We start from the raw sequence: 18320 nt of genomic DNA on the forward strand, positions 1-18320 counted from the left end.
AAAGTACTAAAAAAAAGACATAAAATGACCAAAAAATACACAAAATTACAAAAAAATCACACAAAATTACAGAAAAAAAAAACTTAAAAAAGACACTAATTTACCCCAAAAAAAGACACAAAATGACCAAAACATACAAAGAATGACCAAAAAAGACACAAAATTATTTAAAAAATAATAAGTTCTGATTTCAGTGTAAATTAAATGCACCATAAGGCGTTACGGAAGGAACGTGTTAAACCCTCCTTCAAAATAAAAGCAAACACATGCAGCTTTCAAAATAAGAGCACATGGATGTGTTAGCAGAGTCCACCACATATTTTACAAGAATACTGTCAAAATATGACACCTTAAATAAAACATAGAAAAACCCTTATTCTCCTTTACAATAATTCATTAAAAATATGCAATGATTATGATGGAATAGTGGCATTAGAATGTGCGAGAGGCACCAAATTTAGGCTTTTAGGGCAAAAATTTCCTGCAAAAAAAAAAAACCCTGTGGGAACCACTGGTTCTAAACCACGGGTCTCAAACTCGCGGCCCGCGGGCCAATTGTGGCCCTCGTGACGATATTTTGTGGCCCCCACCTTGATATGAAAGTTTAATGTGAGTTTTATATGAATGGCACTTTACCGTGTTGTGTGTGGAAGGTCCCTTTATTGCTCCAGCTGGAGCTTTGTTTCACTCGTTTCTATGACGACGTTAACAAAAAGAAAGGCAGCTGCTACCGGACCGTTTATTATCTGCCCTGTTGTTGTTACCGCAAGCAGTGGAAATGTTACGTAATGTAATTTTGTGTCTTTTTTTGTAATATTGTGTCTTTTTTTGGTAATTTTGTGTCTTTTTTTTTTCCCACGCTGCTTTGTTTTCTAGTCTGGATGTCATCAAGAAGTCTGGATTTGGTGCTTTTGGAGACTCCAGAGGGTTAAATGTGTGAGTATTTTTGTTGTTTTGGGACTTTGTTTGTGCTATCTTCAGATCTTTTCCTACCGTGGGGTTGAACTCATGACCTGCTGCCTCAGCCACCGCCCGACACGTCTCCGTCACTTTGTCCAACAGAGCTGTTCCTGTAATGCTGACATGAGTGGACGCCCCTCCCCCGATGGGGACAAAGGCCATCGTGGACCCTGATAGGACCAGAGTCAGCAGGGCGAGGCCCGGCACTGAAGTCATGATGATTGATCTGCAGGGAACAGAGAGGAAATGATTAGAAGTCTGTTATCAGGTTAATTAATGGAGGAGGACTTGTGTTCTAGCTGGATCGTCACACTGGAAGACTTTATTATGTAGAGTTAAAGTAAATCACATGACAGACTGAAAGAGAGATGTTCAGGAAGGAGAGAGAGAGAGAGAGAGAAGCAACAACATATGCTGATTTTTAGGAGTTGAAATTCATTATATCAGCCATCACATTTGTTTTTATTTTATTTTTAGACTTCCAGTGTATACTTATCTGTCACTTCCTGCAACATATTCACACTAACTCGATAAAAAACAAATTGTATTATTTTATTGTGATGATGCATTGAGGTTGCAGTAGTTTCCGAGGTTGAATCTGAGGTTGCAGATTAATGTTTAACAACCCGATGCATCACTTTACTGAGTCCACTTTCACTTCTTAAGTTTAGAAATCTTCATTGAATAACACAGAAAGAAGAAGAAAAATAACATGAAATTAAAGTAATGTTTTGACTAAAGTCACTTTCATAAATTACTGACCGAATCCCCTATATTCATATTATTTCATTAACTTATTTAATTTAATTATTACTATTATTAAATTTCATTTATTTATTTCATCATTTTATTTCATCATTTTATTTCATTCATTTTATTTATGTATTATATTTTTTTATCTATTTTATTGACTTACTGAATCCCCTATATTCATATTATTTAATTTAATTTAATTTAATTTAATTTAATTTAATTTAATTTAATTTAATTTAATTGTATCAATTAATTAATTAATTGTATTAATTGTATTTATTTATGACAGGAAATTCAAATTTATTGCATTGAAATTTTTCAATGTACTGGAATAAATGTCACATACTTTACAAAAAAGTAAAACCGAGAATCTAAGCTAACAGTTGTAAATAATGCAAAAGAAAAAATGAACAATGAGTGAATGAATTAGAACAAGAAACAAAATTTATAATACAAACCTGAGGATATATGTTAAAAGTTTGAGAATATATATTAAAAGTTTGAGAATATATATTAAAAGTCTGAGAATATATATTAAATGTTTGAGAATATATATTAAAAGTCTGAGAATATATATTAAATGTTTGAGAATATATATTAAAAGTCTGAGAATATATATAGAAACCTGAGAATATATATTCTCAGGTACATATATTAATAGTAGTTTACAATGATTAAACTTACTCATGGATTATTAATTCAGTTGAATATCTAATTGATCAAATGTACTGATTCCTTTTTTAAAAAAGTGAATAAAATTTGGTGCTCATGCTATACTTGAATTGTTTTTCTCAGTAGTAATTTAATCTATATTAAAACAATAGTAAAAACTAAACTGATGATCCTACCTTGATGTTTCTCAGCTGTGGTGACTCCAGAGACTCTAATAGCAGTGATAAAGGCTGCTGACCAGCCCTGAGGATGATTATATAGGCCTCTAGTGGTTTATGATGGAAGGTGGAGACTAGAACATCTAATAGGGTGTGTGTGTACGTGGAAACATTATCATATACATCAGAAAAATGACTTTACTGGGAGGGTTTTCCTCATAAAGAGCTGGATATCATCATCTTAAAGCCATAAAATATGGTCACACCTTAAGGAATCATTTGACTGTTAGTCCAGTGACGCACACGTAAATCATTCAAATGACCCTACGTGACTATAGATGTTTTTATTCCATTTGAAGGTTCAAACAAAGGTTGGGCAGGTTAAGAAATAACTTTGTTCCAACCTCTCCAGAGGGAGATCAGGGGGAGGGGAAGTGTAAATATAAATGTTTACGTAATATTTTACAGAACACACTTACTTTCAGTTGCTTTAAATACTTTTTTCTGCTTAAATTAGATTTCCATTTCATACATTTCTCTGAATTGTTTTGTCATTATCTTTACTGCCAGACTATAAAATGCATATATATATGTATATATATATATATACACATATTATTTTTAGACTTCCGAATTTTTATACTTATCTTTCACTTTCTGCAACATATTCCCACTAACTCGATAAAAAACAAATTTTATTATTTTATTATTTTATGGTGATGAAACAGTTGAAACATGTTTAACAACCTGATGCATTTGAGCTGCAAAAATCAATCACTTTACTGAGTAAAGGTTTCAGTATTGAGAAATGTTCATTGACTAACACAGAAAGAAGAAGAAAAATAACAGAAAATTAAAGCAATGTTTTTGACTAAAGTAGCATTCATAAACTAGAAAATTTCCTCTGGGGAAATTCTGAAAGGGCCACGGGGGCTACTGCCGGTGTGTTTACACTATGATGAGATTCTTCAGAGATTTCAAACTATGCCCTTTAACCTCAAAATGTGTGTGTGTGTGTGTGTGTGTGTGTGTGTGCGTTTGTGTGTGTGAGTAAGTGTATTTTGTGTGTGTGAGTAAGTGTATTTGTGTGTGTGTGTGTGTGTGTGTGTGTGTGTGTGTGTGTAGCGAAAATCGCATAAAGTAACCTGTGTGTGTGTGTGTGTATGTGTGTGTAATTAAAATCACATAAAGTTACCTGTGTGTCTGTGTGTATGTGTGTGTGTGTGTGTGCGGCGCGTGTGTGCGTGTGTTTTTGAAGCATGTGTATGCATGTGTGAGGAGTGTGCGCGTTTACGCGCATGTGTGTGTGTGTGTGTGTGTGTGTGTGTATCTGTAACTGTAATCACATCAAAGATCAAAGCAATCAACAGAATTAACTGACACCTGTTCCAGTGAAAGCAGAGGTGGACAGACTGCAATTTCTGTCCTCGAACAGAAAGCATTTTTGGCAATACCTATCATTGATCCGACTTCACTTTTAGCGTCCTGAGTTCTTCCTGAACGTCTACATATGCTTTTTTTTAAAGACAAATGAAAGAATAGCTTTGTTAGAGCGATCTAAAAAAACTTCGTTTTTTCAGAAATCTTCCTGCGTTTTTAATATGGGAGCCAATGAGGCTGTTGATGCGTGTTGATGGCACATCTGTGCGTCGTACGCCCAAACTATAACTCTGACAGCTTTACCAGAGGATTGTGAGTGAGAAGACAAATTTTCCTACATTTCTATGTAAAAATTATTTCTGTAGAGTGGAATTTGCGGCCTGGAGTGCAGTTTTCAAATTTATTCTCTCCCTCTACACTCTGGCGATGATGTCACACACTGTGACACGAACATTTCGTGCAATACACACCCATTATAATCTCAGAATTTCTCCAAAAATGATCATGGTAATTGAACAGGGATTGATAAAAAACTATATGACCAATCGAAACGTGGATTAATACACCGATACACAAGACTTGTGTCTACTGTTTAAAGTTTAAATGGAGTCTCTCTGTGAAATTATGCTGGAGGAGTAGACGTTTAAAAATCTCCAATTATTGTTCTTTTTCGCTCATTTTTTTCGGCCGTCCCATTCATTTCAATGCAAAATTTTGGGCAGTTTTTCGCAACTTATGTCGCGAAGAATATGGATTCTGTAGAGAAAAGTAATAGCACACCGATCCCGATCAAACCGCACATTTTGATATATAATTTGTCCTGCAACTCTTCAAGTTGTAGGACTAGTAGCGGGACGAAATTGCGTCCGGAAGAGGAAGAAGAAGAAATCCACAGTATAACAGTAGTGCTCGGTGCGATTGCCCCGAGGCCCTAATTATTGACTGAATCCTCTATATTTATTTAATTTAATTTAATTTAATTTAATTTAATTTAATTTTTTTTTTAATATTTATTATATTTATTTTTTATTCATTATATTATATATATATATTCTTTTATTTACTATATTTTTATTTTTTATTTATTTTATATATTTCATTTATTTATTTTGTTTGTTAGATTTTTTTTATTTTATCTATTTAATTTTTTTTATTATATTTATTTTTTATTCATTATATTTTATATATTATTTTATTCATTATATTTTTATTTTTTATTTATTTTATATATTTCATTTACTTATTTTGTTTGTTACATTTTATTTATTTTATTTATTTATTTTGTTTGTTATATTTAGATTTATTTTATTCTATTTTATTTTATTTATTCATTTTATTTATTTTGTTTGTTATATTTATTTTATTTTATCTATTTTATTTATTTATTTTATTATTATTATTATATTTATATTACTGGAAGCCTATAAATGCTAAGTAGGATTCTCGGGTGTATTTCCTCAGAACATTCTCAGAAGTCACCACCCTGCCCCGCCTTTAAAAATAAATCCTTTGACACATACAGAAACCTGCTGAACCTCAACCCCTCTCCTCCAGATCTGCAGGTCCAAAGTACACAAAGTGTGGAAAGAGCTGCAGTAGAGAAAGCAACATGTTGACGGCAACAGTCAACCAAGCAGGTCAGTACTGGCAACACAGAGACCCTGATGGTTTAGTTGCCTCCTTTTTCTGTTAGTTTATCTCTCTTCATCAATTTTATATGTAAATAAATGGTGATCATTGTTAAACCTTGTGTCCCAGCAGCCATTTTTCTGCAGAGCTTTTGGTTTACTCTTTATGTTACTTCATGTGACAGTAAACTAAGGTCATAACCCTTGTTTTTTTTCCAGTTTCTTGTTCATTTTAAAATTAGCCCTACCTTGAGAAAATTGAAACGCTGCTTATGCAAATGCATCAATAATAATAATCTGTAATTTCACAGAGTGGTAGTAGTAGTTTTACTGAAGTAAAGGATCTGAAGACTTCTTCCACCACTGGTAGAGAGCTCACAAATAATGCTGCTAGAGTGTGTCAACATGTATAACAGTATGCTTAGGGGCTTCAACATCAACACTTTTTACAACATAAAGAAAAATCAGACCTTTTAACTCAACATGCCACTCAACTCCTGACACAAGCTGTCATCATCCTAAAACTTGACTACTGTGATGCCTCCAGCCTGCTCATTGAGCTCCATTGGTCAGTGGCGGTTCTAGATTAATTTTACTGTGGGGGCCAAACAGGGGCCAGTGTTTAATCAGAGGAGCACATTAAAAAATGTCAAAGATGATATTTAAACATTCAAAATCTTTATTTTAGCTTATTTAAAAATCTCAAGTAATCTTAAGTAGATTTGGAAGATGCAAATACACTGATTAAAACAATGAGACTTACCAACTATAACAATTTATTTTTGTACGACAATGACATTTCTCATTTTTGTGCACAATTTTTTTATTTTGAAAGTGCAGTACAGTCAGAATGATCTTTTTAAATATGCACAAGCTTTTATTGCACAATTAAACTATTATACAATGTACACATTCTGGGTTCCTTTTGTGTACAATGAGATATTGTTTGAACAAGAAATAGGTAAGAATTGTTCCGTCGTTCATCGTTATGAATTGTTCATTTTATTATTAATTTGACACAGGGGCCACAGCAGGGGCCGAGTGCTTTTTTACAGGGGCAGTGGCCCCTGGAGGCCCCTGTGTAGAACCGCCACTGCCACTGGCTACCTGTTGCAGCCCAAAGCATCAAATTCAGATCTCTAATGCTGGCCTACATGCTAGATTTTTGTTTGTTTGTTTGTTAAAACCCATTTTTATTCACTGGCTTTTAACTCAACATGAGCCTTTGCTCTGTTTTATTTGTTTTTATTCTGTTCTTTGTGGGGCTTTTTTAAAATTAAGATTCATTTTAAAATTGAGATTCATTTTAAAACCCACTTTTATTTACTGGTTTTTACCCAGCATGAGACTTGCTTTGTTTTAGTTGTTTTTGCTTGTTCTCTGTTTTTATTGTTGGTCTGTCCTGCCATGTACAGCACTTTGTATCAGCTAACACTGTCTTAAAGGGCTCTATAAATAAAGTTGATTTGATTTGATTTGATTTTTGCTTGTAGTCTGAGTAGCATTGACCAATCAGGTTTGAGAAGGCTTTGATTGACTGTAGCTAAACAGTCAGTGTGGACAGAAAAAGTATTATTTGCTTAGCTAACAAAGCTAGAAAAGCTACTTGAACAAGTCCAGTGATGGAAATGTCCCTCCACTCCATTCTAGCATCTCCAAACACTAACCAGACCACAGGGGCCGATCCCCTGGGGGCCTCAGGGTCTGAGCAATCCCTCATTGTCACAATACAGTTGGGTTGGGTGGGGGTAGGGGCCACCCACCAGCCTATTATCCAGACTGTAAACAGACTAGCTAGCAGAAAAGAAAGTCAAAGTCCTGATTTATTCTGGCCACTAGAGGTAACTGCCTAACATTATACATAAATACAGTCATGGAAAAAATTATTAGACCCTGGTTTTCTTCAATTTCGTGTTCATTTTAATACCTGGTACAACTAAAGGTACATTTGTTTGGACAAATATAATGATAACAACAAAAATAGCTGGTAAGATTTTAATTTAAGAACTGATATCTGGACATTTAACATGGTTTTCTGGATTACGTATGAAAAAAGTTGACAAAGACGAAAACGAAGGACATTTTCACTATAATTTTAGTTAGTTTTAGTTAGTTTGTAACCACAAAATACAGTTTCAGTTAGTTATCGTTTTTTAAAAACTCTCGTTTTCATTTTTATTTTTATTTCAGTTAACAAAAATGTTTTTTTTTCAGTTCTAGTTTTCGTTATTTCGTTAGTTTTCGTTAACTATAATAACCTTGGTCTGTAGAAGCACTTCACACAGGAATACCCACACAGTGAAAGGTGCTGTGAGTCATATTCACCACCAGATGGCGACATAGATGTTAGTAAAACACAGTTGTCAGGAGCTGCTGAATAAGTCACATTTAAATGTTGTTTCTGTTGTTAAGGAGCAAGTGTTGTGTTAACATGTCAGACTGAAGATGTTTCAGTCTGCTGGTTTTTACTGATGCAATGTACCATCACGGAAACTACAGCTCAGTGTCTGTAGCGTCAGGGAGACGAGTTCCCACAAGTCCAGTCTGAGCCTGGTGATCAGTCATGAAGAACAGACAGTGAAATCACAGAGATCAGAATCACCTCTGGTCTCTGTTCATGTCACACTGCTTCTCTTTTACCAGATACCTGTCGGAATTTTGATTATGTTCAAATTTTACACACACGTTCACACGTCAGATATCTTTTAAGGTGGAGCAAGAGTGTGTACGTGTGTGTGTGTGTGTGTGTTCTTGTACTTCCTACATAGTAAGGACCGGGACACGTTTTTAACCAACAGGGTGAGGATATTTTTGCAAAGTGAGGACATTTCGGCCGGTCCTCACTTCTTTAAAGGCTTTTTTTGCGATTTCAGACTTTGTTTTAAGGGTTAAAGGTTACAATTAGGTTAATGTTAGGGTTACCATGGTTACCTTAGGGTAAGGGGCTCGGGAGCAAGGTTATCATAGTTAACGAAAACAAAACAAAATAACGGAAACTAGAATGGACATTTTTTTTTCGTTAACTGAAATAAAAATAAAAACGAGAGTTTTAAGATAAAGATAATTAACTTAAACTGTATTTTGTGGTTACAAAATAATAACAAACAATAATAACAAATAAACAAACTAAAATTATAGTGAAAATGTCCTTCGTTTTCGTCTTTTTCAACTTTTTTCATACATAATGAAGATGGATAAGACAAAGAAAATAAAGAAATTTTACCGTGAAGTCTTTTAATCTCCCACCCAACAAATACCCCATTACAAAAAAACAAAAACTAACACTAAAACTAATAAAAACTAAATTAAAACTAACTGAAATTATAGTGAAAATGTCCTAAAACGAATAAAAAATGAACTAAAACTAGCAAACTCACTCTAAAAACTCATTAAAACTAACTGAATTTAAAAACAAAAATTCACAACAAAATTAAAAGTAAAACTAATGAAAAATCCAAAACTATTATAACCTTGCAAGGGAATTCACTGTTCCAATGAAGGTCCTCACAAAGATAGAAGTACAAGAATGTGTGTGTTTGTGTGTGTGTGTGTGTGTGTGTGTGCGCGTGATTCAGTGGGTGTCTCCATAGTAGGAGAGCAGCAGAAAGTGACAGAACTGGAGAGATGAGTGTCAGCGACAGAAAGACAAAGAACAGGACAGAACAGGAATCTGGAGAGAAACCATTCGACTCTCCTCTGTGAATGAGATCTTCACCTTACACTCCCTCACTAGGTATGTTTTTAATATTTCATTTCATCCGCAATGTCATATCGTGTCATTCTTTAAACATGGGGATATTGTACTTATTGATATGTTGTGTGCTTATTGACTTTTCTTCTGAGAGAGTTGGTGTTTTATTTCCTGAAATGGCTTCAGGTAATGTTTTTTTTTTTTCAAACATAGAAAGAAAAGATTCTGGGACAAGATAGTGCCTCTTATCACCACATGTCACACTTTGCCAGTACAGCAGTAATCTGTAGATATATATATATATATATATATATATATATATATATATATATATATATAAAAGCTCATTGGGGATTTACAGACTGCTACTCTGCCCCAAAGTCTAACTGCAGTAGCTACATTTTTGGTGTAAATTGAGTTATAACTAAAAATGAACTCCTTGATGTCTGTTTTATCTTGTGACATCTTGTTTTAGATTTCAATTTTGCTTTATTTCAAATAACATTACATAAAAAACAGCAAAATCCAACTCAAAACCAAACAGTAATTGCCCTTGCCCTAGAGCTGCAACAATTATTCGATAAATCGAACAATAATCAATTATTAAATTAATTATTAAATGCAGTAACTATAATGTTGTTGTCTTCTTTCAGCACAAATTTGTGTATTTTAGAATTAATTTTAGAGCTGCAACAGTTATTCGATTAATGGAATAATAATCGATTATTAAATTAATCTTCAACTATTTTGATAATCCAATAATTGATTTGAGCAGTTTTTTTTAAGACAATAAGTCCAAATTCTCTGATTTCAGCTTCTTCAATGTGAATATTTCTGGTTTCTTTGTTCCTTTATGACAATAAACTGAATATCTCTTTGGTTTGTGGACAAAACAAGAGATTTGAGGACATCATCTTGTGGTTTGGGAAACACTGATTGATATTTTTCAACATTTTATTGACCAAACAACTAATCGATTAATCGTTTAAACAATCGACACATTAATCAATAATGAAAATAATTGTTAGTTGCAGCCCTAGATATATATATATATAATACTAATTATACTAATTTAAAAATAGAAATAATAGCAATCATAAGTTTATATGATATGGAAATTATTATCTAGATAGTGATTAAGTCAACATTATTTCATAATATTAAGTCTAAAATACAAAAATCTTTGAATAGAGTTGTTGAACACTTTTAAATGCACTTATAACAAAATCAATTTAAAAATGTTTATTCACTGAAATGAAAATATATAAAAGCTGAAAGAAGACAACAACATTACTATTAGAACCAGTACTATATAATAAAATAATGTTGTTTATACACTCTGATGCCAGTTTATTACCAGCTACATGTGCCTGAGCATGTCTGCCGTCTAATAAAAGAGCCCTGTAATAAATTCTGCTTTAATGAAAATAATCCTCATTCGTTTTCTGTTGAAACAGTTTAATGAGAGGTGTTGATTCAGCGTTATCATGGTTGTGGAGGCAGTGTTTTAGTGTGCCATACAGAAATGTTTTTCTATCATTATGTCCACCTAATTCATGCCAATAATGGTTCAGTAAACATTAACTAGGTGTGCCTAATACAATGGCAGCTCTTAATCAAATGTCAACAGCAGCCAAACAACAGAGCAGCTAATAAACGTTTGAAATATGCCTGTTGACAGCCTGCAGCACTCTGTGTTCGTGGGAACGTGATGACAAGGAGGAAGCATAAATCAAACACACGGGGCTTGTCAGTTTACTGCACGGTTCAAAAGTTTGGTGCTGAGTTGCTGAGTGGCTCATTTTGACATGTTATCCATCTGTACTGTGTATTTACTGTTTTTAAGAAGCACCTGTACGTCTCTAACAGTCTGTAACTCACAACAAACAATAGATGTTGGGTGCACTGTCCCTTTAAATCATGGGTCTCAAACTCGCGGTCCGCGGGCCAATTGTGGCCGTTGTGACGATATTTTGTGGCCCCCACCTTTACCGTGTTGTGTGTGGAAGGTCCCTTTAATTACTTTTTTTGGTAATTTTGTGTCTTTTTTTTTATAAATGTGTGTCTTTTTTAATAATTTTGTGTCTTTTTTGGTCATTTTGTGTCTTTTTTTTTTTTTAGTAATTTTGTGTCTTTTTTCTGTTTTTTTGTGTCTTTTTGGGTCATTTTGTTTCTTTTTTAAGTCATTTTGTGTCTTTTTTTGGTAATTGTGTGTCTTTTTTGGTCATTATGTGTCTTTTTTTAAATAATTTTGTGTCTTTTGTTGGTCATTTTGATACTGCCTCCAGCTTCAAAGGGTTAGGAAAAACTTCAACTTCTTCCAAAGCAGTGGTGGAATGTATCTAAGTACATTTACTCAAGTACTGTACTTAAGTACAATTTTGACGTACTTGTACTTTACTTAAGTATTTCCATTAATGTAACTTCATACTTTTAATCCATTATATTTTAGAGGCAAATATTGTGGTTTTTACTCAACTTTAGTCATTTTTCAGGTCAACATTTAACATAAAAAACCTGATCAATTTAAAGTGATTAGACAGGCAGGAATTTCACAAGCAATTTGGCCTTGTGCCTTGTGTATATCTACACTATTCATAATATAAAGTTATTTTGTGTTAAATATTCTAGACAGTTTTTTTCCACACTGGCTGGTTGCTTCGTGTCCTAGTGGAAAGCATGTTGACAGCAATTAAAAATAAAAATAAAAAGATTAGCTTCATTTTGTGCATGTGTGCGCTGCCTAGGAAGTAATTATTACAATTACAAGTAGTTAAATGAGCCCTAACTTGACTAAAGTAAATGCTGCAAACATAAATGCATCAATAATAATACAATGATATATTTGGGATGTATAAATTCTGCATATTGACTACTTTTACTTTTGATACTTTTGAAACTGTTTCACTTTTACTTCAGTAAGTTTTGAATGCAGGATTTTTACTGGAATGGAGTAAATACACAGTGTGGTAGTAGTACTGTTACTTAAGTAATTTATCTGAATACTTTTCCATGACTGTTCCAAAGTGCAAAGAGGTTACAACACCAGCAACACTTGTAGTATATAGAGCTACTTTATTTGAAGACTTATATTATTATTTTAACCCTCTGGAGTCTCCGAAAGCACCAAAGCATGACTTCGTCATCACATCTGGACGTAAAAACAAAGCAGACCAAAAAAAAGGCACAAAAAGACACAAAATGACCAAAAAAGACACAAAATGAAAAGACAGAATGACCAAAAAACCCACAGAAGACACAAAATGACAAAAAAAAGACACAAAATGACCGAAAAAAGGCACAAAAAGACACAAAAAACACAAAATTACCAAAAAAGACACAAAAAGACACAAAATTACTTACAAAGACACGAAAAGACATGAAAAGGATACAAAATGGACAAAATAGCCCTATAAGACTCCATAGAGTGAATAAGATGTGTTTCATTTTGTCGACTTCCATCATCATCCATCATCCTGATCTGACCTTTTGAAACATGTCTGTTTGTGGTCAGACATGTGATGTTTAGAGTTCAGGTGGAGAGAAGTCATGGTGGCGTTGTGTAATAGACACATTTACTCATGTCTGTGTTCATGTGCAGGCACGGTGCTGAAAGCTCATAGACAGTCAGGATGAGGGGAGGTGACTAAGTTAGTGACCGCGGCTGGAAACAACTTCAGCCATTTAAATTGAACAGTTTTGTTCTAGTAGTATAAGTATTGAGATGTTCCACATGTCAGCTATTTCTGGGGTGTAACTCCAAAGTGGTGTGGCAACATGGTGGTGTCATGTTTAACACTTTAGCCTCACAGCGAGAGGGATGAAGGTGGAATTCGAGACTGGAGTTTGTAAGATCAGAGATTTGTGTGAAAATATAGTTTACAAGGCACAAAATAATAGATGAAAACGTGTAAAAAGGACTTAAATGTACGGTGGCCCTGAGAGCTCACATCGCTGAAACAAAACACAAGGAAATTGAGAAAACATCTTCATCAGTCTGACAACACAAGCGCAGTATTTAGAAAACGCTGAAAAGACCACAACAAAACAGAAGTGTTTCCAGAGGACACTTAAAAGCATGGGTCATGTTGTGTGTGGAAGGTCCCTTTAATTACTTTTTTTGGTAATTTTGTCTCTTTTTTTTAAAAAAGCTATTCATTATTTCGTCACGCTCCTACAGGAACATCTACCCCGAGGGCAAAACAAAGCTGATTCCACAATCAGCCAATGACAGCTCAGCTTTAACCACACTGTTAGCCAAAATGTGAGATTGTTGTTGTCCAATTGGGTGGACCAAAAGACAGAATCTCCTCGACTCAGATCAAACACCAAGAGTAGATTAATAACAGATCTCAGAGCGGGAGGGGGCGAACACAAACACCACTATTTTTAACTGCTAAATTGAGAAAAACTACCACATTGTTTATAAAACTTAACATTCATTATCAATAATTATGGTATCATATTGGGTGGGTTGTTGTAAATTTGGTCTTTTTTTTTTGTAATTTAGTCTCTTTTTTTTAATTTTGTGTCTTTTTTGTGTCATTTTGTCTTTTTTTTTATAGTTTTGTGTCTTTTTGGTTATTCTGTGTCTTTTTAAAATATTTTTGTGTCTTTTTTAATAACTCTGTGTCCTTTATTGGTCATTTTGTTTCTTCTTTAAGTAATTTAGTTTTTTCTATTATTTTGTGTCTTTTTTGTGTCATTTTGTGTCTTTTTTCGTTATTTTGTGTATTTTTGGGTCATTTTGTGTCTTTTAAAAAATAATTTGTGTCTTTTTTGGTAATTATGTGTCTTTTTTTGATCATTTTGTGTCTTTTTTAAGTAATTTAGTTTTTTTTCTGTCATTTTGTGTCTTTTTTGGTAAATAATGTATTATCACATTATTTCAAGATAATGATTATTTCATGTCATAACGTGATATATAGCGTTAGCCTGCTAGCCCGTATCAATCACATTGCAGTTAAACAAATCAAATAAATGAATGATTCAACGTTTTAGTTGGTCTCTCTCGACGGCACTGAGTTGATCTTGGTCTTGCTAACCTGCTAACGCTAGCACGCTATTGATCGCCAGCTAATGTTAGGAAGATTTGATCGTTAAATTTTAGCATGCGATAATGATTTTGGTCATGATCAAGAAAACCATGGAAAATGTCTAGATATGAGCTCTTAAATTAAACTCTTATCAGTTCTTTTTGTTGTTATCATTATATTTGTCCAAACAGGCATTATTATGAACAATAAATTGAAGAAAAAGGGTGGTCTAATATTTTTTTTTCCATGAATGTATATGTGTTGTTTGCTGGTTTTTCATGTTTTCACATCTCATAATTTGACTCCTTGTTGGGATGCATTTGTGCTGCTGATAGTGGTCAGCTGTAAGTATCAGACCTGTGGATTAGTATTGAGGATGTGCCAGTATACATGTTGAAGAAGGGTGTCTGGGTGTGCCCTAGTTTTTTTTTTTACGTTTTTTTTTTTTTTAACACTACTGTACCACCTACTGTTTAAAAGAAGTGGACATAGCCACACAGGTTTGGCATTTAGATTGAGAACACACAAAGAAAACATGAAGTTAGCAGCTAATGCTAACACTTATTGCTCCTGTAATTCACTTAACTATGACAGCTTAAAACATGCTTAGAAGAAAATGTACTTACTGGGGAATGAAAAATGAACAGCCAACTCCTTAGAGTGTCTTTTAGTAAAACTGAACGCATGCAGAGCAAGACGGACGACCAAAATGTAAAAAAATTAACTTTTTTTACTGTCACTTTAAATTACATATATCCTGGTACTGGGATAGAATAAAGTGAAAAGACATAGGTTTTGCGGTCTCTATTGCTTCACGCAGCAAGAGTTGTTGCCCAAGAGCTGGTATGTGGCTAGACAACAGCAACAGGATTTGACATGTTGTTCTTATCAAAGAGACAATGTTTTGTAAGGGGTTTGGGGTTTCTAGAGAATGAGGAAATGGAATCAAAAACCTCTGTATATATATTGTGTTTTAGTGTATTATGTGAGACACACACCTACTAACTGGTATGTGAAGCAGATTTCCCTTGAAATTCATTATATAAGTGTGTCATTATGCAGTCTGAAGGCCTTGAAGGACAGAAATATATGATGCATGAAAAGATCTCGCAATCTATCTTTCTTTCTTTCTTTCTTTCTTTCTTACTTTCTTGATATTAAATTCCAAACTGTAACCCAAAGAAACTAGTGTACAGTACACTGTAAAAACATGAAGCTTGCCAAGTTATTTGTTCTTATTTCTAGCAATAGTATCTTAATTATCTTGTTTTGAGTATAATTTACCTACTGACCATAGCTTCATGTGCTTATTTAATTATCTTACTGTTTAACCCTCTGGAGCAGGACTTCTTCATGAGGTAAAAACTTCAGCAGCATGTTTCCCTGCTGTCAGCTTTTCTCTAAAGTTTTGGCTTTTCCAGAAGTTTCCATGTCCAATTTAATGCATCAACTCTTTTTCGTTTTTATGTGGGGTTTTTTTTGTTTGTTTTTTGTGTTTTTTGTTATTTTTTGTTTTTCATGTATTTTTTTTTTTTTATTCTTTGGTGTGTTTTTGTGTGTTTTTGTTATTTTTTTGTGTTTTGCGCTTGTTTTTTGTAAAAAAAAAAAAAAAAAAAGGTTTGTGAGGTTGTGCTGAAAAAGATGATACCAGCATGGCATGGTGATCATTATTTAAGTTGCAAAAACCAACAAAATAGCCCCAAACTCCAAAGAGTTAAAGACTTCTTTTCAGGATTGACATTTTGAGCTTTTTCATGCTTTTCAATCTATTCAACTGTTGAATATGGTGAGTTTTTACCTAAAATTTTGGCTCCAATTGAGAGTTTTAAACATTTTCTACCGCATTTCAAGTCTGGTTTACTTTAATCTTACTACAGTTGGGCTTTTCAAGCAACATTTGCTCAAAATAAGTATATTTGGATTTATTTCAACATATCATTGGTTTTTCCAGTTTCGAGATATTTTTTATTATTATTTTTTAATATTTTTATTTTTGTTGAAGCAGAGTCATCATTCGTCATGTTGTTGATTTAATTCTTGCAATTATCAACTTAATTGCATTTGAGGTTTTATTTAGTTGCCCTGACAGTAAAGTAGATTTGTAATTGATCAATAAAGATTAACAACCGAGAGGAGAAGTAGCATGGTGCTTGTTTTTATTTCGTCATTGCATATGAGGAAATGGATTGCTGGCTTATGAGCTGTCTACAGGCAAAAGCACGTCTGTTGGTGATATCATCATCATCCTCATCATCATCATCACTGTTCTCATACATTTTTTTCACTGTAGACAACCATGAACATGCACAAACATCAGCCACTGCAGAGGATATAGACCACGAAACTGGCACCGAGCCCTGGAGGTCAAAAGACCGTCAGCTAAAACTGGGAACTCAAAGACACAAAATGACTGAAAAAAACACTAAATTACTTAAAAAAGACACTAAATTACCAAAAAGACACAAAATGACAAAAAAATACACAGAATTACAAAAAAAGACACACAATTATTAAAAAAAAGACACAAAATAACAGAAAAAACTAAATTACTTAAAGAAGAAACAAAATGACCAATAAAAGACGCAGAGTTATTAAAAAAGACACAAAATGATTCAAAAAAGACACAGAATAATCAAATAGACACAAAAGTATTAGAAAAAAGACAAAATGACACAAAAAAGACGCAAAATTACAAAAAAAGACACTAAATTACAAAAAAAACCATGCAAATTTAACACAAAACAACCCACCCAATATGATACCATAATTATTGATAATGAATGTTAAGTTTTATAAACAATGTGGTAGTTTTTCTCAATTTAGCAGTTAAAAATAGTGACGTTTGTGTTCGCCCCCTCCCGCTCTGAGATCTGTTTTTAATCTACTCTTGGTGTTTGATCTGAGACGAGGAGATTCTGTCTTTTGGTCCACCCAATTGGACAACAACAATCTGACATTTTGGCTAACAGTGTGGTTAAAGCTGAGCTGTCATTGGCTGATTGTGGAATCAGCTTTGTTTTGCCCTCCAGGTAGGTGTTCCTGTAGGAGCGTGATGAAATGATGAATAGCTGTCAAACAAGAACAAGCATGTGTACCTCCTAACCATGACTCTGATTTCACATTACATTTACATTATGTCATTTAGCAGATACTTTAATCCAAAGGGATTTACAGGAAAAAAGGGGAACAATTAAGGTATAGTGCAATAAGAGCTGTTAGTGCAGCAATAAGTGCTAGTGAGGATTCTTTAACCCATTTAGGCCTAAAACGCCTGTAAAAAAAAATGCCTGTAAAACCTCTGGGTGATTTCAAAATAACCCCCTAAAACCTGAAGTTTTTCTGGAAATTCAACAGAAGTGTCAATGATTCCTACTAAATAATAGATTTTTCATACCTGTGGCTTTCATTAGAAGTTGAGTTTATTTGTCCAAACCTTAAAAAAGTATTTTTTTTAAATCAATGTGTTGCATTGCGACACTCCCACATGTATTCTGATGCATTTCATTGGCCAAGAGACCGAAAATAGGTGGAAAAAACTACAAATACTACAAATTGACGTATCCACTTTCCCGGCTTTAATGGTAGAATAACGCAACATCGCCCCCGGTTTTAATGGTAGAAATGCGATAATGCTTTCGCCTTAAATGGGTTAAGGAGGAGAATTGTCATGTGGTGCTAGGAGAGCAGGTCCTCTCTGAAGGTCTTCAAGAGTTTTTTAAAAGTAGAGAGGGACGCCCCTGCTCTGGTAGGAACTGGTAGTGGTTCCACAAGCGGGGAACAAGAAATGTGAAAAAAAGAGTTTGGATTGCCTCGGGCAAACAGGTGGCACAGCCAGGCGCTGTTCATTGGAAGAGCTCAGTGGTCGTGAGGTAGCATATGTCTGAATCAGGGTGTTCACGTAGGTGGACGCAGTACCGGAGACAACTTTATAGGTAAGTGTGAAGGAAATTTGGTGATTCCTGCATGGTGGGGCATGAAGTAGGCGGCGACCTGCTTGATATTCAAGACACAAGGCATTGTGGGAACTGACTCTGTGAACTTA

General features: G+C 33.9%; 1 protein-coding gene across 1 annotated transcript in view; it reads right to left on the minus strand.

The window, feature by feature from the left end:
- vwa11 (von Willebrand factor A domain containing 11) overlaps nt 1-18320 on the minus strand; it is a 48457-nt gene that overhangs the window by 17758 nt on the left and 12379 nt on the right. Inside the window, exon 2 of the mRNA XM_059328950.1 lies at nt 994-1186. Within this exon, the coding sequence (XP_059184933.1) occupies nt 994-1176 (183 nt within the window). The 5' untranslated portion in view covers nt 1177-1186. The remainder of the gene's footprint in view (nt 1-993; nt 1187-18320) is intronic.

The sequence above is a fragment of the Centropristis striata genome, chromosome 1 (genome assembly GCF_030273125.1).
Source record: "Centropristis striata isolate RG_2023a ecotype Rhode Island chromosome 1, C.striata_1.0, whole genome shotgun sequence".
NCBI lineage: Eukaryota > Metazoa > Chordata > Actinopteri > Perciformes > Serranidae > Centropristis > Centropristis striata.